The sequence below is a fragment of the Geotrypetes seraphini genome, chromosome 19 (genome assembly GCF_902459505.1).
Source record: "Geotrypetes seraphini chromosome 19, aGeoSer1.1, whole genome shotgun sequence".
Lineage (NCBI taxonomy): Eukaryota > Metazoa > Chordata > Amphibia > Gymnophiona > Dermophiidae > Geotrypetes > Geotrypetes seraphini.
Genome location: NC_047102.1, coordinates 36,877,209 through 36,903,144, shown reverse-complemented (window position 1 = coordinate 36,903,144; position 25,936 = coordinate 36,877,209). Strand labels below are relative to the sequence as shown.

Genomic DNA, 25,936 nt, shown 5'->3' with positions numbered 1-25,936 from the left:
GTGTTGTTCAGATTTCTAATGTTTTATGTGTTTCTTATTCATAATTATTTTTTTGATTATATATAACTAGTCTTTAAGCCCGTTACATTAACGGGTGCTAGAATACTGTTCACCCTCTATGTTGCCCCTTCCATTCACTGCCCTCTCTTCTCTTTCTATCTCTCTCTTTCTCTCCCATATGGCCTCTCTCCATCTCCTCCTTCCTTTTGCCTTGGTCTGGCATACCTTCCTCCTTCCCTCCAAGGCATTCTCTCCCGCTGCAGCTGTGTAATTTTTTTTTTTTATTTGAAAGCCGCCGCGAGCAAGTGGTGACGTAAAACCCGCGCATGCGCAATCGTGTTTTCGCGACGGATCAGGGAACACGTTTTTTTTAGTGCGCATGCGTGGCCTACCATTTTATTATATTAGATTGTTCTTTCACATTAAAGTGGAATATGTTGATCTGTGAAAAAATATTTTTATGCATTTCTAAATTGCATTTTTTAGACAGCAGCATGTCAATGTACAAGGGTATGAAGACTTTAACAATAACCTTTTCTGTACCACATGTATGCAAGCAACAACAATGAATATTTATAAATTACATCTTGAAAATCAGACCTGTTTGAGTAGGAGTGTCAATCTTATTTCAATACTGGTTTGTAGCATAAGGGGTTTGGGTAAGCTCTTAAATGTATTTATCTAGCTTTCCTTCATCAGGTATATTCTCTCCAGCCTCCATGATCACTTCCATCAGGCCATGAAAGTCTCCATCTAGAAGAGAGGTACCAGAACCTTTAGGTGAGGGGCATTCTATGCCTCTCTGCTCTCTATGGCTGCTGTTCCCAATGATAGTGACTTTTGGTGTCCCAGGCATTTCTCCACCACCTTGGCCGGGGTAGATAGATAAAGCATCTGGGCTTGATAAAGACCCAGAGCTTGTGTTCCCTCCTCGCGACCTCGTTAGCAGTGGGGATGTCACGGGAGTGAAGGAGAATGAAAAGACAGGGCTGTTGCTTGGTGTTTTCATTACAGGTGTGTGGATGCAGCTGGATAGTTCCTGGTTTGGGGTGAAAGCAGGGTTCTCCAGGACCAGTGCCCTATGCTGATGGCCCTGGCTCCCCCTCCTTACAGACAGCTTAACACTGGAGGGGGACCTAGAGTTTTCTAATGATTTGGAGAGCAGTCTAGGGCTGATGGTAGGTTGGGGAGGTACCTCTAGAATTTGGTGTTTTTTCTCTTCCATTGTTGTAACCAATGTGTTTTGTATTTTGTCCCTTTCAATTGGATAAACAAAATGTTCTTTTGTTCCAGAAGATGGCGAGCTCTGACTTATGTCCATGTCATTCATCCTGATTGGGGTCTGAGCGAAGGCGTTGTCTCTTGAAATACTGGTGAGTGTGGGTGTCTTCTTCCTTCCATAGCGCCAGTGGGGAAAGCCCATTGGGATAGAGTTAATTGGTGTCTGTGGGGCACTGTAGAACCCTGGTCTTTCATAATATGGGGTTGAGAGGAAGGCATCTAACTCCTGCATTTCAACATCTACATTATTGTACCGGTCGGGCAAACCAAAACCTACCTGTTTATAATGTCCTTGCTGAGATACATAAGATGGCTTAATAGTGGAGCCAGTGCTCCCGGGTTTGTCTAAGCCACCATTAACTACATCTTTGTAGAGGGAGTGAGGAACGTGGGATAATGTCCCATTTCTTCTCCTGAGGAGGAGGTTCATTCGGGAGCTGGACCTAGAAAGATTGGGAGACTGGGCTCCCAGGAGGCGGCTGAAGTGCCCTAGAAATGGTGAGTGGTTTGCTTCCGCGTGTTTGTTAATTTGTTGTAGTGGTTGGAACTCCATCTCTTCTTTTTGCATGCTGCAAGAGAGAGTAGTGGCATATAAATGGTTCAAACATCTCTTTCATCTAAGTATCACATCTTACAAATATTTTTAGCTTTATCAGAACCAGGGCTGGCTTATTTTTGCCCTGAACCCTCTATATGGTCGGGAAATTTGTCCCAGTTTCCGGTCATTGGTTTCAAGCTTATTATTTATTTGATATACTGTCTATCATTACACCTAGGTGGTTTACAATAAATTTAATAAAAACATATTACTAGGACACACAGACAATTTTCCAACTCTCGCTCTCATTCTGATAAATTCCACCCAACCCCACCTACATTGGAGGGTGGGGCTTTTATTAGGATTTATTAGGAACATTTATTAGGATTCCCTCTGTAACCCTATACTCATAGGATCTAAGTCTAGCAATAAATGTCACTGTTGCATGATAAGATGCTTCCTCCTGGAGTTTTGGACTTTGCTTCTAAATGATAAGGTGGTATATCAAATCATTAAACTTGAATAGCCCACCGCGTGACTTATGTTTTTTGGTCTTTGCAAATGAGGCCCTACAATGATTTTCACATGGTCCAACATTCCTTTATATCCTCCACAGACCACCCCTGTTTCTGTGGCATCTCAAGCTTAGGCAATGGAAGACTTGATGGGATTTGAACCCACATTCCCTTTAAGTTACTGTGCCATCTCTAAAGTAGAAAACCTGATATGTTCAAGATGCATTTTTTGTATTAAACTATTTTTGTGTATATATGCTACCGTGTATAATATTTTGTATCAGTGTCATGCTCGATTGATGCTGCATACCTGATGTCAAAAGTTGAGCCGAGGAAGGAAGGCTTCTTGGATTCTACAGTGGCAGCAGTATAGGGCGGTTGGGGATACGACTCATTCCAGTACAGATCCTTTTCCAGAGTTGGAAGATCCTGGTGCATTTCATCCACAGCAAGAAGGGACACCTGTGGCAGAAAGATTCCTAATTCATGGATCTTTTAATTCCCTTCACCCTGCTTGCTTCTACCCTGTCAAGATGCTGATTCTCTCCTTGTGGAAACTCTGGAAGCGGTATTGTGTTAAGTCTGCAGGTGGCATCAGCCATGAAGAATTGCCTTCTTTTTTTTCAGGAGGACAATATGGTGCTTCTTGGTATTTCACCTGCCCTAGTCTGCTTAGGTGGTTTTTCTCTACTTAATAATAAACTTTATTCTAATATACTGCCCTGCCATAAGTTCTGAGCGGTTTACATAAAAAGAACACTGAACATTCAGTGATACATATAGACAATTGAAAAAAACATCAAATTTAACATAAGAATGGACGCTATACATTCAGTGAAGTATACAAACATTTAAAAAGTTCAAGTTTTGGTTTTTTTTTTTTTTTTCAAATAATTTAATTTTTAATTCCTTCCTAGAAGAGAACATAAGGAACATAAGAATTGCCGCTGCTGGGTCAGTCTGCTGAAGCGGCGGCCCTCTGGTAAAAGACCGGCGCCCTGAGACTAGCCCTACCTGCGTATGCTCTTGTTCACCAGGAACTTGTCTAACTTTATCTTGAATCCCTGGAGGGTGTTTTCCCCTATGACAGACTCTGTAAGAGCTTTCCAGTTTTCTACCACTGAGAACTTCCTTACTTCCTCTCGGTCTCCCTACCTTGGAGAAGGTGAACAACCTGTCCTTATCTGCTAAGTCTATCCCCTTCAGTACCTTGAATGTTTCGATCATGTCCCCTCTCAATCTCCCCCACAAGCTGATAAGTACTCAAGGAAGCTTGCAGCATGCAGCACTGCTCTCCACCCCCACCGTGCCCGCAAAATCAACCAAATGAACACAGGGTAGCCTTTCAGTGCGGGCTAAGCTATTTATTTATTTAGCCTCTCTATGCTTGCAGCTTGCCCATCCTGCCATCCCTCAAGGTGGCCTGCCCGTGTGGAGTGCCAATGCATGGATTGTGTTGGTTGCTGCCGCACCCCTCCGGCACTAATTACGTGCACTCGCCTTGTGCAGCTTCCACATGGCCCCTGGAATGTTTGCCCAACTCCAGGCATTGGTAGCAGACGGGCATCTTGCACGGCACGCAGTACATGCAGTGGTTCTCCAGCTCTTGGGCCCTGCAGGTGGCGATCTTGCGGGGGCTCAGCCTGCGACTCACCTGGCCCTGAGCGGGGGTCACCAGATGGTGCTTAGCCAGGGGCCCGCCAGGCAGGTGGCAGGGCTCAGCTCACAGTAGAAGACATCACACAAGTAAAGCTTAACGTGGTATAAACCGGCCTGCTTTTCTTTACAGCTCTAATACTATTGCATTAATTTTTTTGCATCCAAAAAGGTTCGAAGCTGCTCTGGCTCAACAAATACATATTTTATCTGACATTTACATGGATAGGATAACAAGAAATTTGCTCCCATTTTTACAGCTTCTTCCCTCATAATTAGAAACAATTTTCTGCGGTCCTGTTATTTTAGTAACATCTGGGAAACTTCAAATTTTTTGTCCCATAAAAAGACTATGGGGAAATCAAAAAAAGGCCTTCATAATTAAATTCAGGTCCTGCTCAAAAAACAGTGAAATAACCAATGTTCCTTGGTATTCGATTTCCTCCTGAGAATTTTCTAATAAGATGCACACAGTTTGTATACAGCACAAACAGCTGAAGAACAGATCTTCAGAGCCCTATGCAAGTGTCCCCCTGATAGTCATAACAGCATGAACACAATACAGATAGCTGGAAAGCAGATTTTCAGCAGTCTCATGTGACCATCACACATCTAGAAGTTGTAAGAATGTGATACACAAGTATGACAAATTAAATGATACAGGTAGAGAATAAATGGAATAGGTAGCTGAAGGCAGTAGAGAGGGTGCTGCAGGGCAGGAATGAGGTGCATTGGCAGAGCTCTGTGTATGAGGGTCTCCGTACTAGGGAAGGAGTGAGATGCATTGGCAGAGGGATCTCTTTGTTTGAGGGTCTCAGAACTGGAAAAGCAGAGCAGAAAGGATGTGCGTTGGCAGAGCAAGTATACTAGAATAGGAGGAGATGCTTTGGAAGAACTCTGTGTGTGTGAGAGAGGGTCTTGGCACTAGTGATGTTGCAGGGCAGGAGCGAGGTCCATTAATAGAGACCATTAATGTGTTGGGGGGGGGGGGGGAGGTTTCATTCACATCTCACTTTCCCCTAAGCTGATTTTTGACTGCCTTCTCTTCCTGCTCAAATCTTTATTCCTCCCAGCATGATATGAGCTCTCCCTCCTATTAGAGCTTTTTATCTGCTTTCATCAGTTGCTAGAGCTAGTGGACCCTGTGAGTCCTGTACAGTTCAGAGTTATAGTTTATTCTGAACTTATTTGTAATAGAAGTCAAAGGGGTTCACAAATTAAAATTCTAAAACCAAATAAAGGGGGTGGGGAACCCCCTCCGATTAACCATAGTTCAGGTTAAAGCCTGCACAGGAGAAAGCATGGCAAAAGACACCTCTAGATACAGAATACCCATCGGAAATCTATCCCTGGCCGTTGCCCAGAGTCACAGCTGTCAGACAGAGGAGGAATGAGAGCTGTACCAAAAGACCTGAGATGGAACTTCAAGTCTTCCACTTTTCATATCAAAAAAGCTGAGTTATCGATGTGAGCTATGCAGTCCTTTGCAGGTAAAGTGACGCTTTTATCAAGTGGAATTTATATTTCCTCTATCACACACACAAATCGCAATGACTTGGGGTCTCTTCTATCAAACTGCACTCGCAGTTTTTAGCGCAGAGAGCCACGCTAAATGGCCCGCGCTGCTCCCGACGCTGATAGAGTTTATATGAGTGTCTGGACTGGAGCAGTGCCGGCCATTCAGCGCAGCTCACCACGCTACAAACTGCTAGCGCAGTTTAATAGAAGAGAGGGTTAGTGAGTGCGAGGCAATACAGAAAACGGTGTCAGGTCAAAAGCGCACCGGGACAAAGGCGCGCCCAGACAATTGAGCGCAGCGTGGGGGGGCGCGCCACACAAAATTACTGTTTTTAGTACTCCGACGGGGGGGGCGTGGGGGGAACCCCCCCACTTTACTTAATAGAGATCGCGCCGCATTGTGGGGACGTTGTGGGGGGTTTGTAACCCCCCACATTTTACTGAAAACTTCACTTTTTCCCTGTTTTTAGGGAAAAAGTTAAGTTTACAGTAAAATGTGGACGGTTACAACCCCCCATAACGCCGCGCGATCTCTATTAATTAAACTGGGGGGGCTCCCCAACAAAACCCCCCATCGGATCCCCTAAAAACTAATTTTCTTCGGCGCGCACCTCCGTCTTGCGCTCAGTTGTCGGCGCGTGCCTTTGTCTTTCGCGGGGTTGTCTATGAACCCAGAAAACACCCACATCTACATAGCAAAATACAAAAATCAAGTTGTAGACAAATTGTGGGTGAGAAAGTAAAAATAAAACTAAAATAAGCTGAAACTACTGGAAAGATATCTATATGTGTAATAGGAAATACTGGATAATAATAGTGGAGATAGTATAAAAAGACAATGGCTGATGAATGGGCTGCAAAGTAAAAGATACAGTATTTCAATTACAATGACGCCATCTGGTGGAAACCATCGCAAAGGACAACGAATGGACTGCAAGTGAAAAAAAGATGTATTAAATAAATAAATGTTTAAAAAAACAGTTATAATATGTAATGTTTAATTGTTTAAAAAAGGCAATATAATAAATATCAGCATTCAGACCATAATAGTGAAGGGTATTAAGCTGATAACTGAGTCTCTTTTCTTCCCTATATAAAATATTGTTGATGTTGCCTGGTCGCCATTCATGCTTTAAAGGCGAGGCTTACTATTACCCATACGAGAAACAAGAATCTATGTGAAATCTTGATGCCATCTATTTTACCTGGCTCAGACACTCAGCTACCTGCACACACTGGCCAACGAGCCTGTGGTTGCTACTCTGTATGCAAACATGTGGTATTTATTGATTCCTTCACAGATCCACATACTTTTATAATTATTTTTAAATTTTCTTACCCTCCATTTGTTTTTTCCTTGTATGTAATCTTTACTATACTTATTGTAGTTCTCCCTACTTCCCTTATGTATTGGTACGCCAGGTCCGTTTGTGTTGGTTTTAGTTAATAATTAAGAATCCGTTTTTAATTGTAAATCGCTTTGAATTAATGATATTGCGATACATCAAAATTTTAATAAAACTTGAAACTTCAATATACATCAGTCATCTGATTGCAATGCCTATCAAGTTGTTTACATCTTAATTTGTCCATGTGATAAACTATTCTATCCAAACTGCTATCGCAGTTTTTAGCGCGGGGAGCCAGTGCATTCATTGCCTTTTTTTTATTGTTTCCACCAATGGCACCATTGTATTTGAAATATCTTTTACTTTGCAGCCCATTCACATTCACTGTCTGGTGGGAAGTGCGTCACCTAAATTAGCGGGGTGGAGCGCCCGGCTAAAAGACGCTAGGGAGAACACTGATCTTCAGATTGTTGCAGGATGATGTTGCATGTTTATTAGCCGACACGAGTTTTACGATCGGCGGATAAGTTTTGTTTGCATGTTCCGCCTCTCAGTTTGGTTAAGTTATCAGGGATGTGGAAGACTATGTTGCCAGTTCAGGGACCGATTAGCTGGAACCTGCTGTTGTTGGAAATGAGGCAAAGCATCCAGTATTTTGCAATTTAGAAAAATGTTAAAAAATATCTTATTTGAACATATTTATGCATGATAGGCAGAGAGTTAAATTTAGTTTTTATTTGTGATTATCAATAGATGGATCCATTTTGCTATTGTTTTCTGTTATTATTTGCCGGTTTTTATAAAAGATTATTTACACTGTTTTGTTTTTACACTGTATTTGTAAAATTTTATTACTGTATACACTCAAATATACGCCGAGATTTTTGGGCCAAAAATAGGAGTCTCAGCTTATATTTGGGCCATCGCCTACCTGCCCCCCTCCCGGACCTATTGCAGGTCTCCACAGGGCCCGCCGCAAGACCCGTCTCCCATCCCAGCTGAATCCAACTCCTTTACCTCCCCCACGCACCCCCAACTCCTCGGTGGCCTTGCGGTGGGCGGCACAGGAGGAATTCCTTCTGCTTCCTGTGCTTACTGAAATTGGACATCCACACCGCCCTCTTGCACAGAGCAGGAGTGATCTTTCTGTTCTCCCACGAGAACTCGCAGCCAATTAACCAACAGCTTCGAATGGAGCAAGAAGATTGTTCCTGCTCTGTGCACCGGCTGGCTATCAGGGACCCAGAAGAAATGAGGGGGAGGTGGACTCAGCCATCAGCCTCAAACAGAGCAGGAGAGCAGGAAGATCACTCCTGCTCTATGCACCGGCTGGCCACATGGTACCCGAAAGGTACATGGGGTAGGTGAGAGGGAGGTGTGGATGTCCAATTTTGGCAAGCACAGGCGGCAGAAGGAAGCTGGAGGTGTGGGGGTGGAGGGTGGATTCAGCTGGGATAGGAGATGGAGGATCCTTCATATCCTGGACCACCTGGTCCTGCGGCAGGCCCAGTGGAGGCTTGCAAGGCATTGGGAGGGGAGGGCAGGGTGCAGAGCCTGGTAGGGAGGGAAGGAAAGGGGCTGGGTGCAGAGCCTGGTAGGGGAGGGAGTGAGGGAGGGGGCACTGGGTGCATATCCAGGCAGGGCACTTGAATATTAAGCCCATCTTATATTTGAGTCAACCATTTTATTATTATTTTTTTTTTTTCCTCCTATGGGGGTCTCGACTTATATTTGAGTATATACGGTATGTATGTTTATTTATGACCCGCAAAGAATTGTTGGATATATGGGATATAAATTTTTAAATAAATAATGAAAAGCGGTAGCTATCATACACCATTACCTGAAGGTTCCTGTCAATCAGCCAGTTGGTTTCAAAGTCATCATCATCTTCTCCAAATGGATTGATGAGCTGCTCAGCTACCTATGTGGAAAGCAGGTAGATCAGGACATCACAGGCAAATGTAGTGTATACATCTTTCCAGTGCCATACTGAAACTATAGTGTGAAGGTTCAAAGAAGGCAAATTCTAGGCCTAGGGCAGTGTGATGGCATATGTTCATGTCACTGAAGAGCCAAAAAGCCATCAAAATTACTGTAAGCATAAAAAGTATAAAATTGTCAATCTAGAAATGAGGAAAGTTCTCAATCATTATCGATCTAGTGGTTTGAAATTCCCAACAAAAAGTTGGCTCTTCAGAATCTATTAAATTGCTTTTTCTTTTTTTTAATAAATATAATTCTATAATTTCAGTTTAGTAAACTAAGAGTACTATCGATACACCTCAACAACTAGTCATCCCTTCACATCTCACTATTATTTGGAGAATCATTCCAGATGGAATAGTCAGATTGGCCAAGCGGTTCTACAAAATTTATTTTCTACTTAGATGCCAATGTACCGCCAGCCCTTTTAGGGTTGGCAGGCTCATGGCAGTTGTCAATAACCCTCTTCTCAGATACTGGCAGCTAGAGAGTCCCACATGTAAGAATATGCTGCCTGCTTGTCCTCGGATAGTAACTCACCTGTAGTAGGTGTTATCCAAGGGCAGCAGGCAGATGTTTTCATAACCCTCCCATCTCCTCTAGTTGGCTTCTTAACTTTGTTGCTGAACTGAAGGTCCCGCAAGTCAATGTCAGTCAGGAAGGCACTCGCGCATGTGCAGTATATAGGCAGTATTGAGATTTTTAAAGTGATAGTACACTTTTGCACTGTTCGTTTCAGGCTCATGGGTGACATCACCTACATGTGAGAATATCTGCCTGCTGCCCTCGGATAACACCTGCCACAAGTGAGTAACTATGCTAAATGGGTCTTTGGTGGAGACAGTGGCATGAAGTACTATTTGTATGTTACTAGATGAAGTTGGAAGAGATGAAAAGAAGCACTCCTCTAATTTAGGAAGGAAGAAGAATGGACAGAAGACAGGAAGGAGTAGCCAGTGAGTTATGGATGATGGGGAGACTTGCATAAAGTTCTAGATGTTAACCTGGAATTTTCTGAGAGCTGAACTGTTGTTTCTTAACTCACCTTTAACCATCCTGCATAAAAGAAGAATTGCAGTAAGGTGAAGGCAGGCACATAGAGGTCCAGTTCGTGGCCTGGGTATTTTTTCACTGGGTCCAGGAACTGTCGGCCAATCAGACAAGCCAGGAAGAAACTATAGACTGCAATGGTGACCACCTGAAATAAGCAGGCAGGGCACGGTGCAAAGGAGTTAGATGCTAACATATTTGTTGAGTGTGGGTTTTTTTTTTAGGTCCATTCTATCTTTACATTTAATTTATAGAGTTCTTTTCTATTTTTATCTATCTCGTAATATTTTATTTTATTGTACATTGCTTAGATGTGGTTGTACCATGATTTAGAGAAAAATCAATTTTTTAATAACGATCTGGCCAAGTTCACTGTTTCCACAGAATCATGGACATTTTAGTCACCCTTATCTAATTTGGTTGCCTTTGATTTTTTGATTTTTTTTTAACTTTCACTCCAAGAACAGTTATACATCCTCATTGTTCTCAGTCCTGTATTTTTCTGTTAGTACGCTTCACATCTCCAAGTGCAATGGAAAAGGCTAAGGGATGGTTTATTCACAGAAATCTCACCTGTGTGTACACCAGAGGTACGCTAATCCAATCGTATCCATAGAGTCTCCCACACTGACTGCGTAAGAGGTTCAGCTCCTGCAAGTGAATGCAGCACACTGAGAATATGAAGTCTGTGACTCGACTCCCTCCCACACTAACATGAATATATTCATACTTTAATCCCTCAGTTCCATCACTATCCAGGATTCCGTCAATGACTACACCTCTAATCTAACTTCCACAGCCAGAGGGAAGAAAAGTGCGTCTCCCTTGATATCCACATTAGCTGGGCTCTGTAGGGGGCTGTGCTTTGGGCTTTTGAAGTGGCCAAGTTGAGTTGGGATGAGGGTGTAAAAACAAGGGTAAAGAGAAGAAGTACCTGGTCAGTGTTGCTGTTAGCTTATTGGAGACCCAGTATTCCAAAAAGGCAAAGAGAATGCACCCCTGTGATGTCATTGGAGGTAGGAGGTGCCAAGGTCACCCATAAAGTACTGGTCATTCTGTTGGGAAGTCAGGAGAGGCAGTACTTTTGAAGGAAAGTGCTTTTGAAGGAAAGAGGGACCACAATGCTGCTGATGGCCTACCAGACAGCCCAGTAATCAATATGGTGCTTGTGAAGGCCTTGAAAGCAAGAAAACTGAAGTCAGCCACTTCTTTTCAAATTTAGTATGATTAAGGATGGAGAGTCAAAGATAATTCCGAGGAGCAGAGTGAGACAGTGATCTGAAAATGGTAATTGATGGAGAGGTAGGGCAGAGGATCACAGTGGAACATATTAAAAGAGGTACCTACAAGGCACAGTGTGCTCATGCACACATAAACCTGCATGAACGCAGGATTCTCTCAGCCTTGGATCCAAATCTTAGTACTCACATTCAGGATTAGCTGTAATATCACATTATCAGAAATCCTGCCCTCATTCCGAGCCTTGACGGCTAGGTTTGCAAACCAGACACACGGAATCCAGAACTTATTATGTGGGGAAATAAGACTCTCAAACTTCTTCTGTTCATCCAGAGTCATGAGCCCTAGAAATGGGAGAGAACAGAGAAGAAGAGCAATAAAGGGTATGAAAGGAATCCCCAATCCTGCCCTCCCACTTTCCTCTCCTGGGTGTGCAGATCACTCATTTTCAGAGCCATAGCTAAGTATTTTAGCACCTGAGGCAAGCAAGCCCATCTTGATCCTCAATCCCTTCAGTCTGGAGATTTTGGGACAGTCCGGAATTTCTGAGTAGTCCATCCTGGTGCATTATGGGACTTGCAGCTCTGATTTCAGTGGGCAAAATCAGGCACTGCAAATCCCACACTGCTTTGGGATGGAAGTTCAAAACCAGGACTGGACAAAAAGTCTCCAGCCTGGAACTGGGGAACTTGGCATTTCTTCAATGCTTGCTAAACTTTTCCACCTGTAACACCATTTTACCGTGTAAAACATTCTTGCAACCCCTACAAATTCCTACATTTTTTTTCACTGCTCAACACTACACTGACTTCTAGTTACGGTTGACAATGCTGCTGTAAGCGTCATGTGTCATTGAGCCCTTACAGCACTCTATTATTTATTTAAAAATGTATTACTCGCTACATCCTACTATTCTGAGCGAGCCACACTATAAAACATACGTAATGTCTATGCAAACACACAAATCGTATCATACAACTGTATAACATCAATAGCCTTCTTTGGCTAACACAACCTTCCACAGATTAAAAATATCTCAGCAGTCAAACTATTTGACTGTTCTCATAATACAAGATTAAAGACTTTATCAGCCAAAATGTCTCTGGAATAAAATCATTTTCACTTGCTTTCTAAACTGAACCAGATCATTAACATTTCACACATCAACTTGAAGAGCATTCCATAATATCACTCCCTGCACTGCTAACATCAACTGACGAGAGCTTGCTAACCTTACATTTTTTTTACAGATGGCACCCCCAGACACAGAGTGTTCTCAGAACGTAAAGACCTAGCTGGTTGATGTGTTTGAAACAAAGATCTAACCACGGAGGGGTCATCATCTTTGAGGGCCTTGAAGATCACACAAAGAACTTTAAATTCGATCCTACTAGTGATTGGTAGCCAGTGGAGCTCATTCAACATAGGTGACACATGTTCAACTTTAGAAGCATGCATAATCATACGAGCAGTGGCATTCTGTGCTAACTGTAATGCCCGAGTCACACATTTAGGTAAACCCAAATAAAGAGAATTGGAGTAGTCAAAATGAGGAGTAACTACTGCAGTAAGAACAGTCCAAAAATTTGTCACTGAAAGATAGTCCCGCAATCTACCATGCAATACAGTTGCTTTAATTTGGGGGTTAAAGGATAAAGTAGAATCCAAAATGACTCCCAAATATTTACAGTGACTAGAGACTGGGATGATAGTGTTATCCAAGATTATTTCTGATGGGAACTTTATAAGATGTTTTTCACAACCAATGCATAAAGTTTCTGTTTTTTGTATATTGTTTTAACTGATTGTCATTCATCCATTCCTTAATCACTCAAAAGGAGCTCTCTAGGTTGTCTAATGCATCTGAGCGCAAACTGTACTGGTATTGAAAACTGAATATCATCGGCATAGAGATAGTAATCCACCCCCAATGTTTTTAACTCCTGACAAAGTGGTAGCATATATATGTTAAAAAGGACAGCCGATAAGTCTGACCACTGCGGTACACCTCTTGATAACTCCGACCATGAAGAATGATGCTGTCCCACTTCAACCCAAAAAGCCCTTTCTTGCATAAAGGAGGTAAACCAGCGTAACACATTAGCACCAATACCCAATGATTGTAATCTCAGTAACAGGATTTGATGGCGCACCGTGTCAAATGCAGAAGATGAATCCGATTCAGAGACGATACCAACAACAGCTCTTGTTGAGTGTTTCGGTCAAAACCCGAACTGATATTCACCCAAAATGGAATATTTTCCAAGAAAACTCTGCAATTGAATAAGTACCACCTGCTCAAGAATTTTCGCTAAGAAATTCAAGGAGGATATCGGCCAATAATGCTCTAACTGGCTACCAGACACACGTAGTTTCAACATAAGGCATACTATGGCTTTTTTCAATCTTACCGGTATATTTTTTGCCCCTTCCCTATGTGTTTACCATTAATGTTTCTTCCATCTTAGATTGAGAAAACTGTAACTGTGCCCCTTTTTCCCTAATGTACCTAGTTAGTGTTGTAACCCCTTAAGTTCTAACACTGTATGTTATAAATTTTTGCTCTTTAAAAATTTCGTTATGAATTTTTGTTTTTAATACTGTTTGTTATCTTATATGTTGTTTTAAATTGTACATCGCTTAGAAAGTGTTATAGGCGATTCATCAAATAAAATTGAACTTGAACTTGAACTTGAACTTACTTCCCCTTAACTCAATGAACTAGAGACTATAGACATAATAGAAGGTGTAATCATCGCCTTCATAATAGATAACTCTTCAATAGGTCGTGGATCCAAAGAGCATGTTGCTCAGTTCAGTTTCTGAATAATTGATTTGTTGTCTTTCCAACATGCTATTCTGTCCATATAATGTCATGTCCCGCAAAGGACATTGATGTCTCACACATAGGAAATTCAACTGATAATTTTTTTAATTTTCTCTACAAAGAATATAGAAAATTCTTGACTAACAACAGAACGGACGTCTTTTTTTGTCAGAGTTACTATAAGCTTTTTCACAATCTTAAATAATTCCTTAGCGAAATTAGTTTGTACAGTCTGATAACACTCTCTCTCACTTTTTTTATGTTGCTGTAATCTCAACTCCAAAGAAGAATTTTGTGGTCACAATCTGCAGTTTGGAAATTGCTGATATATGGCTTTAAATTGCTAGGAACTCATAATCTTACAGTGTACATTAATTTCATTGAAAAATGCAAGTCAGGTCTGGATTTAAGCACATGCCAAGGGTGCCAGATTTGGAAGACATCCCAAAACTGGGACGTCTTCTGCTGCTGTCTGATTTAAGAGGGAGGAACCTCCTACGCCTGGCCCTCTGCCTTTAATATGTTGTAGTTGTAGATCTGGCCCTGAAATAAATGAAATTATTCTAGTGGAAGTCTTCCAGAGGCAGTTTCCAAATAGCTCAAGCAGCCATGAAGTACACAGGTGCTTCTGGTATCTGCAATTTCTGCTCATTTTCAAAGAGAACCAATGTGGTTCATTTTTGTCGGAATGTACCCTTAGCACATCACCCATTTTGTGTGGATGATTAAGATACTTGTGGAAATGCCAAGCACAGGTGCTGTTTTAATCCCCTGATCTAAACAGGCTTCCAGGCGAGTGTGAAGATGGTGCAATCTGGGCCTGTTCATTCTTTTGAAATGCCTGAATTTTTTAAAAAAATTATTATTAATGAATAGAAATCAAACAAAAAAGGAAACTAAGATGATTCCTTTTTTTTTATTGGACTAACAATACAATTTTTGGCAAGATTTCGAAGGCCAGAATCTTCCTCCTCAGGTCGGCACTCTACATGTGCTCCATGGTGAAGGACATATACGGGAAGTGCAGTCACCCTGCAGCTCCTCAGTAATAATAATAATAATCAGTTTATATACCGCAGGGCCGTGAAGTTCTATGCGGTTTACAAAAATTAAAAAAGGACAATTAAGAAGAAAGTTTTAATGAAATTAGATAACCAGATAATTAAAAATAGTACTGTAAAGATCTAAATGGTTCATTACAAAGTCCTTGCCAGTTAACTACCTAAGTGTTTCGTGTTTTTAAATGTTTCCTGAATTCCAGAAAGCATAATCAGATGTTCCAAATCCTTACCCCATAATGCCGCTTGATATGACAAAAGATATTAATGATGTTTTTTAAATTTACAGCCTCTAACAGGCGGAAAAACAAAATTCAAATGCAAATTTCTCTTGTGTCTATTGGTTGCAAAAGAGAAGATTGGTCTCTTATCTCTCCCTATACTCCGCCCTGGGAACTCCATTCATTGGGTAAGTCTCTCTTGTCTGTACCCTTTTCCTCTACTGCCAACTCCCGACTCCATTCCTTCTATCTTGCTGGGCTGTATGCCTGGAACAGTCCGTCAGGCTCTGTCTCTGGCCGTATACAAATCCATGCTAAAAGCCCACTTTTTTGATGCTGCGTTTAAGTCCGAACCCAACCCACTTGTAAAACACTTGTATCTGTTTGTCATTCCCTCTATAGCCCCAACCCTATCCGCCTTTCATTCCCTTTGTAAATCCCTACTTGAGCAGTATATATAGAGTCACCCTTTTTGTCCTGTTTGTCATGATTAGAGTGTAAGCTCTTGAGCAGGGACTGTCATAAGAATATAAGAATAGCCTTATTGGGTCAGACCAATGGTCCATCAAGCCCAGTAGCCCATTCTCAAGGTGGCCAATCCAGGTCACAAGTACCTGGCCAAAACCCAAGGAGTAGCAATATTCCATGCTACCGATCCAGGGCAAGCAGTGGCTTCCCCCGTGTCTTTCTCAATAACAGAATGTGGATTTTTCCTCCTGGAACTTGTCCAAACCTTTCTTAAAACCAGCTACGCTATCCGCTCTTACCGCAACCTCTGGCAACGCGTTCCAGAGCTTAACGATTCTCTGAGTGAAAAAAAATTTCCTCCTATTGGTTTTAAAAGTATTTCCCTGCAGCTTCATCGAGTGTCCCCTGGTCTTTGTAATTTGTGACGGAGTGAAAAATTGATCCACTTGTACCCGTTCTATTCCACTTAAGATTTTGTCTCTTGTGTGTTTAATGTACAGCGCTGCATGTAGCTGGTAGCACTATAGAAATAGGGTGGCAGCAGTACCTACCTGCCGTTACCAGATGCTGTATAGTAGGGAAGCGCTTGAAGACAGCTGTACTAACAGAGCGCAGGATCAGCACACCAGATAGGTTGACATAGCGCATCAGTGTGCGCCTCAGAATGCATCCGTACTCATCACTTCCGTGGACATTGCTGGAGATGAGGCACATGAGGCGATCAGGCCAGGGAACGCTCTCATACTGCCCCCACCAGCGCGACACCACCAGGGTAACATAGAAACCTGGAGAGAAGGAGAGGGAACCTTGTCGACAGCATGGCAAGAGAATTTCATACATGTTAATATACCGTAAGATATTTACACACACAAGAAGTAAATAATACATTCTGTGGACTCCAGATAAATGTGTGCAAATTTCCATCAGGTTCTCTGACTAAATATAACATGATCAGAGCTTCCAAGTAATCCATTTCCAGGAAGGAGATTTTAGGCCTGTCCTGGATTTCTGCCAGCCTCATCCTTATGTATTATAAAGCCTGCAGCACTGATTTCAATGGGTTGAATTATGGACTATAAGGGCCAAATTCTATAAATGGTGTCCCGATTGTAAGCAGCCAACTGCTACCTAACCAATCAGGACGCACGTTTTAAAAAAAAAAAAAAACCCAACTCCCGAGGCAGGCCATCTACATTGTTGGCACTTCCGGGAGCCTAGGGAGGCACTTAGGCCCGCCTAAGGCTAGGCGTGGGTGTGCCTTGGCCTGGAAGTAGCCTTTGGTGGGCCTACATTGTAAGCAGATATGGCCTTTATTTGATGAAATGTGTTGAGAAAGTAGGCTCTAAGAGGATACAGGCCCAGGGCTGGTTCATCAGCACAGGGCTCTGTTGTGAGCAAAAAAAAGGAGTGTTCAAGAGGGGTAGTGGCAGTCCTATGCTTAACTGAGTCAAATTTTCAACTGATGGCTGGCCAAAAGTTAAAGCTTCTTTTCCCTTTCTATCTTCATCTCCTTCTCCCTCCCTCCCCCTCTCCCTTGGTAATTTTGCTCCTCAACTCTGATGCTCTCTGCTCCTCCCATTGCACCACCTGCTAGGTCTTACATCTCCCCTCAGCGCCCTTTAGTACCTGAAGATTGGAGGGTGGCCAATTTTTAATAAGGGTTCCAGGGGAGATCCAGGGAATTACAGACTGGTAAACCTGACCTCAGTGCTGGACAAAACAATGGGTTCAGCCGAGGGCAGTCTTGCCTCATCAATTTGCTTGACTTCTTTGAAGGTGTGAATAAACATGTGGATAAAGGCGACGTAGTGGAGAAGGATATGTTTCTCCCTGTATCCCCTAACCATTCTAGAAATTGTGATATTTCAATTGAAATGCAATCCCTAAAAAAAAAAAAAAAAAAATTGGTCCCATCGCCTAATCCCCCCTCCCTGCCCTTAAAAATAAAAAAAAGATTGTCATACAGTAAGGAGATTCAAGTCAGGTTTATTCAAAATGTTCCCAGGAACATTGCCAGATGTGTTTTGCCTAAAAGGGCTGCCTCAGGGGCACAAAACTGTCTGGATTAAGAACAGTTTTCACCAACAATAGGTGTGAATGAAGCAGTTTACTCCAACAAGTATCTTGGGTCTGTAATGATTGGAGGGGGAGTTAGGTGATGGGACCAACATTTCAGTTGAGATATCACAATGTGTCATTACAGACCCAAGATACTTGTTGGAGTAAATTGCTTCATTCACACCAGCTGGTGTTAATTGTTGGTGAAAACTGTTCCTTACATCAGCCAAAGGTGAGGGGACCCAGGCCCCTAAGGCTAGGGTACCAGATTTTCCACCTATCCCCGCCCCATTACACCCATGCTTCACCCAAAGCCCCGCCCCCTCTTCCTGCTCATCTTGCCAGGGAGGGCATCCGCACATGTGCCGATGCCCATCCCTCTAAAAAGGGCATGTCCGGGTAAATCTGAACATCTGGTAACCTTACTTAAGGCTCTTCTCCTGTGGCTAAGCCACTGCTTAGCACACATTATCCGGGTGCTTAAATTTTTGGTACTCTTGCTTGAATTTACCCCATGTCATTTGGAAAAATTTGTAAAAGCCTATTTCTGTGAGCACTGCTTCATCCATATGAAAGTTACCCTATTGTAGGGTTACTCAAAAATTATCACCCGAAGGATTAAACCTATTCAATATGCATAAACATACCACTTAATGCGAACAGTGCCTCCACTAACATCAGTTTTTATAGAAAATAGACTCGGGAAAAAGGCCTCAGAATCGGAGCCTACGCAAAGTCTTACTCACAGACTGAAGGTGTCAGCGTAGTTTTTTTAGCTCCTTAGCTCAAGTCATTGGCCAAAAAATCCAAGAATATATTTTAAATATAAGAGGTTTTGTAGCCCTACTGACAACAAGGAATATATACTCAGACATTCATCAAATTGTAAATCGGAGGGTGTAGTATACATCCTACAATGTCCATGTAATTTAATTTATGTTGGGCAAACATCCCGAAGATTCAACATAAGATTGAATGAACACAAAAGTAATATTAAGAACCATGTTCTAGGAGCTCCCCTAGCCAAACACTGCGTTGAGAAAAGCCATGATTTCTTCACCCTTAAAGCTATTGTCATTGAGATTGTGTACCGCAATAATAGAGGGGGTAATTTTAAGCGATATTTAGCCCAACGGAAACAGCGATGGATTAATCGATTGGGATCCTTATCGCCAAAGGGTCTAAATAAGCAGGTAGAATGGCAGCATTTCTACTAATTTCCTTTTAGATCTTTCATTAAACAGTGAGGTGACTAACTAGTTTATACTGTATCTCTTAAGGGTTAATGTCGGGTAGTACGACGTCAGCACGTATTCACAACGCTCTTAGTCAGCACGTTATTGTGCTAATATAAATTGTTTGCCGGTGCCATTTTGTCCCGGTTTGAAAAACGTCTGGTGGCTTGAATAGTAAGTTCTACTTTTGTTATTATTGAACTATGAGTTGCTATGACTATATAAGTAATTTCTTGTTTATTTAACTATGTTATAGATGCCTAATGCTGTTGCCGTTGGCCCTGAAGCAGTGGAGTAAAATACTGTATCCACGAAACGGCAATTTCACAGCAAACAATGCAACATCTAAAGCTGAGGCAATACATAAGATCAAGATAAGTGCTCAGTTACTGGTGTTTTTCCATTACTGAGGAATAGTTGCATCTACTTATTTAAGACTAAGTTATTTAAAATATTTATTGAAAACTATTTAAAAGTATTTAAAGTATTTAAAAATATTTACAAAAACTATTTAAAAATATTTAAAATATATTCTTGGGTTTTTTGGCCAATGACTTGAGCTAAGGAGCTAAAAAAACTACGCTGACACCTTCAGTCTGTGAGTAAGACTTTGCGTAGGCTCCGATTCTGAGGCCTTTTTCCCGAGTCTATTTTCTATAAAAACTGATGTTAGTGGAGGCACTGTTCGCATTAAGTGGTATGTTTATGCATATTGAATAGGTTTAATCCTATTGTAGGGTTACCATATGGCTCCAGAAAAAGGAGGACGGATTGAAACATCTGGGTTTTACTTTCATTGGTTTCAATAGAAGTAAAACCTGGATGTCTCAATCCATCCTCCTTTTTCTAGAGCCATGTGGTAACCCTATGCCTACTGTTAAAAAAATAGTACACTAAAAATCTAGGAATGATCAGTCAGTATTGTTGGGTTTTTGTACATAACGATAACCCTGCATTTTGCACTTTTTCAGTCTTCCATTATCTGTTTGTTTTTCTCCAAAATCCATTTATTCCAAATGGATTCTTTGCTCAAATCAAAGATGGCCGCCAAGTGTCTTCCTCTTTTTCACTGGTAGCATGAATCAGTTTTGTATATTCTCTTGAATTCTTACCCAGCACAAAGGAGACTGGAATCAGCTCTGCATAGTTATTACAGTAAAGCGCCAATTTCTCAAAGCTTGACCGTTGATGTTCATTAAGAAGCAACCTTAAGAGAAAACAGAAGCAAGCGTCAACAAGAGCCGGTGTGTCCTTTAAAATACTCCCAAAAAAAAGAGAACTAAACTTGAGATTCCTCTCCTTTACATTAAAAAGCACCATGCTGATTCAGACCAATGAACCATCAAGCCAACAGTGTCCAATCTGAGTTAACTGAAGATAAAAAGCAAACCGTGAAGAGGAGATCCCTTGCCTGTGGTTCACTCCTCATTCCTGGCAGTAATTGTTACATGGACCTGTCCTCAGAAACTTGTTTTTAAGCAGAGCTAAGGTTACCATATGGCTCCAGAAAAAGGAGGATTGATTGAGACATCGGGGTTTTACATCCAGTGAAAGTAATGGAAATAAAACCCAAATAAACAAAATTGTGGAAATCCAATGTTTTTGACGCTTCTTTTATTCAGTTAATACTTTAAAATACAATGTCCACATTTGTCAACGATACTCACACTGCTTCTCCAGGACTCAGATTTTGTGCCTCTCTGGCAATTCTTAGCTTGGTTTGTCAAGCCGGTTGTGTTATTCATATCTCGGATCCTTGAGGAAGACGATGGCCTGCGTTGGGTCCTCCAATGACAAATATGGACATTGTATTTTAAAGTATTAACTGAATAAAAGAAGCATCAAGAACATTGGATTTCCACAATTTCGTTTATTTGGGTTGTCCTTTTTCTCCTGTGGAAATCTTGGGTTTTCTCTTCTTGTGACAGTAATGGAAGTAAAACCCAGATGTCTCAATCCGTCCTCTTTTTTTCTGGAGCCATATGGTAACCCTAAGCAGATCTATTCTATTGATCTTGATTGCATTCAAACCTTAGTTTTATGTAACCCTCCTCTTCACCTTCAGCAATAATGACACTTACAGTGCTTGGAACAAATTCTGGGAGGGCTTAGGTCTTAAGGGACCATTTACGTATCTTATACTCCCACTCCCATAAATTCAGTTGTCTAGATGTTCAGAATCAGAAAATACGTGCTGAGAACTGAAGGAAGCAAATTGGTCAGGCATAAAAGCTAAAAATAGTGTATAAAGCAAAAGAATCTCCAAAGCCACAGTCGGCGACAAAGCCAGAAGTTAATTTATGGAGGTGTCAATGGTTAACATAGAGAGGGTGCACCAGGCACCAAGTGCCCCTTTTCCTTTGCCTAAGGTTACCATATTTGTTCAAAAAAGATGCATGGCCTGGCCTCATTCTATCCACAGCCCTGCCCCATTTTGCCCCCCCCCCCCAGCCCTGGCTCCACACAAATCTCATCTCTTCAGGGCCTTAGGCCCCTTCCTGGCACATCCCAGGATGCACCCTGGAGGAGAGGGCCTGCTATTTTGAAGAGGTGGGCTTGCCAACTGGAGAGAGTAGGCATGCCTCTGGCCAGCCTTGAACTGAGAGGTACGGGGTGTCGGGGAGGGGGGGCATCACTGATAGTAGGAGGGAATGGGCATCCCTCCTGCTGGGGGATTGTTGGGGGCTGAGAATCCTCAGCGGGGGAGAGGGAGTGTCGCAGGCTGTCAGTGGTGGGAATTAACGGCAGCAGGAAGGAGTGGCCAGGGGTGTTGGAGGGATGGGAACTCCAGTGGTGGGAGGGAGTGGGCATCCTTCCTGTCGTTCTTTAATGCTGGGGTCTTTAATGCCTGTGTGCTGATCGATACATGCAAATATAGCGACCCTCTGTGAACCTCATTTGCATGCACGGGTTTTTGAGAGTGATTCGTCTTTTGCAAAACGTTATATTTACGCCTGCAATAGCAGCCTGTCAGATTTTACCACAAAGTTTTGAGAATCTTCCCCTTAATCTCGCCATTGCTCCAGTTAGATTGTAAGCCTGCTGGGACAGACAGGGAAAATACTTAAGAGTACCTGATTACAGTTCAGTGTATTGTGAAACTGCTTTGGCTGAATCTCTTCATGAAAAGGTGGTTAATAAATATTTGAAGTCATTTTCTATGCTTCATTATGCTAGATCAGGAATGGGGGCTCTTGGCTGAGAACTGAGGAAGCCAGGTTCAAATCTAGCTGCTTTACCTTGTGATCTTGAGCAAGTCACTTAACCCTCTTTCACCTCAGGTACAAACTAATTCCCCTTTTTATGAAGTCACATTAGCATTTTTTATGGCCGGCCACAGCGGTGAAAGCTCTGAGTGTCAGAACTTTTACCGCCAAAATGGTAACGTGGCTTCATAATAAAAGGGGGGGGGGTGTATGTGTGTAAAATTGTAAGACCTTCTGGGACAGGAAAATACCTACCGTACCTGAATCTAACTTGCCTTGAGCTACTACTGCAAAAGATGGCAGCTAAATCCAAGTCTCCCCTTTCCAAATAATAAAAATAAATAATAAAATTAGAACGAAACATATAAAAAAAACCATCTAACAGAAGAAATGTTAAGACAGGCAGTGCCTGAGGGCAACTAAAAGTCATGAGCCAAGTTGAAGGACCCAGCAGGAAAACCTGAAGAATGGAGTAACTAAACAACTCAGAGAATCTGCATCCCATGATCATACAGCCTAATAGACTTACTGGAAGGATGTCTATAGCCTGGATATTAGATTCATTTTCATAACATATGTATCTGTAATAGAGCACAGAGACAGAAAGAGAGATTAGGGGGAACAACACAAAGAGATCAGAGGAGAGGAGGGTTTGTCTTCATAGAAGACGCTTGTGGTACCTGTAGATGAGACTAATGCTGAAGTATAAGGTGATAAAGATGAGGAACTCAAGGTAGAGGAGTTTATAGATGCTCCCCTTCCACCTCAACAACAACTGGGAGAAGGTCCCTAGTCGAACGTTAGCCACCCGGCTGGTGTACGTCACAGTCATCACAGAACCTGAAAAAAACGAGAAGCCACATTTCTCACTCACAGTGTACAAAGAGGACATAAGGATTTTCAAAGAGCAGATTGTTTTCAATATATGAGGAAAATAAGTCAGTTTTTTTCTGTATTACACCCTCCTCCAAAGTACAGATCTGTCTGTTCCACATAACTGATCCACTGGCAACTCCATTTTCAAGCAGTAAGGGTGGCAGCTCTGAAACTGAAGATAATTATTTCATTTAGAAAGTTTCCTATAGAGAAGTGGTCTTAAAGTCACAGCCCGCCAGGTACTATTTTGAGGCCCTCGGTTTGTTACCATTGTTCTGGAACATTGCCCGCCTCACTGCTGTAACCTCACGCAAGCGCTTTCCTGCGTCTGTACGCGATTGTGAGGTGGAGTGGAGAGGACAACTCGTTGAGTTCCTATGAGCGTCAGGAGCAGCGCGAGCCGTTCAGCACCGCTCCCCACGCTAAAAACTGCTATTGCAGTTTGATAGAAGAGGGCGTAAACTTCTCTTCAAATATCAGCTAATAAATCTCAAGAATACACCAACAGACATAGGGCTCCTTTTACAAAAGTGCGTTAGGGTCTTAACGCACGGAATAGAGCGTGCTAAGTTGCCAGGCGCGCTCGCCGCTACCGCCTCTTCTTGAGCAGGCGGTAGTTTTTCGGGTAGCACGCGCTAATCCGGTGCATGCACTAAAAATGCTAGCCCATAGTTAAACAGTTTCAGGTAACGTCATCCTGGGCTATCGCCTATGCCTTGTTCATTCACCTTTGCCTCCACTGGGAGCATAATAAAGGGAGTGATGAGTAGGTTTATGAAGAGCAAACAGTGATGAAGATGAAGAGAAGATCCATCCACTGGAGAGCGAGAGCAGAGATGAGAAACACGAACAGTGGTAAAGAAATAGAGGCAATGAGTGAAACCGAGAAAAGATTGTAGGAAAGGATAGCATTAGAGAAATGAATGACATATGATGATTCTTAGATTATAAGCTCTATGTAAATGTAACCTAGTAGATGACGGCAGATAAAGACCTGAATGGTCCATCCAGTTTGCCCAACCTGATGGAAACTAAAAATAAAAATCATTTAACTAATCTGCAACAGGTAAACCAGACAGGTAGAACAGCATAAGCCTTTTAGAGTGTGGCTTAGATACTCACGGGCGCTGGACGGTGGGAAACGGCCTCACCCTCCCTGCACACTTCTCAGTTGCAGCCTCTCTCCCCAGTGCTCCCCTTGCCGGCTCAGACTCTCTCTTCAGTGGAACCCTTTCCTAAGGAACCTACAAACAGCTCAGGCAGAGCCAGTCACTTGATGCCATAATCCTGCCCCCATTACAATGCAGCTCTGTTGCCTTCGCTCCGCTCTGTTATAATCTTCCCAGTAAGCTCCCTGTCTGTTTACTGGAATGAAATGGGAAAGAGCGATTGTGTTGGGGGTGGGAGTGGAGAGGATGGCTTAAAACTCTTGGCACAAACTATGGAGCATGACTACAAGATAATAATTTGTTTCTTTTAAATCTTTCTGTTTTACTTTTCAGTGTTAGCTATTAAAAGCCTCTCAGCTTGGAATCAATCTCCCAGGGTTCTCTGGAGTCCATAATGTATACAAGCCTGGATTTTATGTAACACAATGCAACCCAACAAAAAGCAATAAAATACAAACTATATCGTCTAGTACCAGTTCCAAAAAAGATTGTCAGTGTTTGTGGAGAATATTTTGTAAGTTTTCCTGATTCATTATATTCCCTGTTGTATTTTCTTTGGACGTTTCTCAAATTGCTAATCTTTTGTGATGAAAAAAATTGAAATTCATTAAAATTAAAAAGAAAAAGATTGTCAGCATTGTTGCCTCTTCTGAGACACCCTTTTACATAAAGTGATTTCAGGTAATAAGGAATTCCCAGCTGAGACTTCCGTAGGAAAGAAACCATTATTAATAACTGCAGGTAGCTGGTAAGAAGAGCCCAAACTTAGGACTCCTATGGTAATAAACATGAGTTAGAAAATTAGAAATGTTCTGATTTGGGGCACTTTTGAAATGGGAGCTACCCCCAAGGACTAGCACGAGTCGGCAGGAGTTCAGCCTAGCAGGGGCAACAAAAACTAGAGGGCACTCAAAAAAATTGAAGGGAGATAGGTTCAGAACAAATGCTAGGAAGTTCTTCTTCATGCAGAGGGTGGTGGACACCTGGAATACGCTTCCAGAGGAGGTGGTAGAGCAGAGTACGACTTTGGGGTTCAAAAGGGGATTGGACGAGTTCATGAAGGAAAAGGGGATCCATGGGGTAATTAGAGGGTTACTATACAGTACAGAAGGCTGTAAAGTAATAGAGTAGTAGAGTAATAGATCACTACAGGTCATTGACCTGGGGGGCCACCGCGGGAGCGGACTGCTGGGCGTGATGGACCTATGGTCTGACTCGGCAGAGGCAATGCTTATGTTCTTATATAGCAACAGGGAGGATGTCACACCATTAATGAAAGGGAAGATTTGTACTGAACTAGGAACATAAGATTTGCCATTGCTGGGTCAGACCAGAGGTCCATCGTGCCCAGCGGTCCGCTCAAGCGGCGGCCCTTAGGTCAAAGACCAGTGCCCTATTTGAGTCTAGCCTTACCTGCGTATGTTCTGGTCCAGCATGAACTTATCTAACCTTTTCTTGAATCCCCGAAGGGTGTTTCCCCCTATAACAGCTCTGGAAGAACGTTCCAGTTTTCCACCACTCTCTGGGTGAAGAAGAACTTCCTTACATTTGTATGGAATCTATCCCCTTTTAACTGCAGACAGTGCTCTCTCGTTCTCTCCACCTTGGAGAGGGTGAATAATATCTCTCTCTCTACTATGTCAATTCCCTTCAATATCTTGAATATTTCGATCATGTTCCCTCTCA

At 42.3% G+C, this 25,936-nt stretch overlaps 1 protein-coding gene and 1 long non-coding RNA gene across 4 annotated transcripts; one reads left to right on the top strand and one right to left on the bottom strand.

Annotated features, from left to right (window-relative positions):
• Window positions 1-303: 303 nt before the first annotated feature.
• On the bottom strand, window positions 304-24,759 carry BEST1 (bestrophin 1). Of its 3 annotated transcripts, none has more exons than XM_033927906.1 (10): window positions 24,204-24,759; window positions 22,886-23,045; window positions 20,112-20,206; window positions 16,258-16,491; window positions 11,322-11,476; window positions 10,467-10,544; window positions 9,889-10,041; window positions 8,701-8,781; window positions 2,645-2,796; window positions 304-1,850 (listed from the first exon to the last, which is right to left on the bottom strand). In XM_033927906.1, exons 2-10 carry the CDS (start codon window positions 23,035-23,037, stop codon window positions 668-670), a joined length of 2,283 nt encoding a protein of 760 aa, XP_033783797.1. In that variant the 5' UTR covers window positions 23,038-23,045; window positions 24,204-24,759; the 3' UTR covers window positions 304-667. The 3 variants fall into 3 exon arrangements, with proteins under 3 accessions (XP_033783797.1, XP_033783798.1, XP_033783796.1); XM_033927907.1 differs by lacking the exon at window positions 24,204-24,759 and adding an exon at window positions 22,735-22,786 and having other exon boundaries at window positions 22,886-23,000; XM_033927905.1 differs by lacking the exon at window positions 24,204-24,759 and having other exon boundaries at window positions 22,886-23,255.
• Window positions 977-13,800, top strand: LOC117351982. The gene is made up of 3 exons (XR_004537542.1): window positions 977-1,373; window positions 9,583-9,649; window positions 12,383-13,800. It is a non-coding gene; the product is annotated as an uncharacterized LOC117351982 (long non-coding RNA).
• Window positions 24,760-25,936: the final 1,177 nt, after the last annotated feature.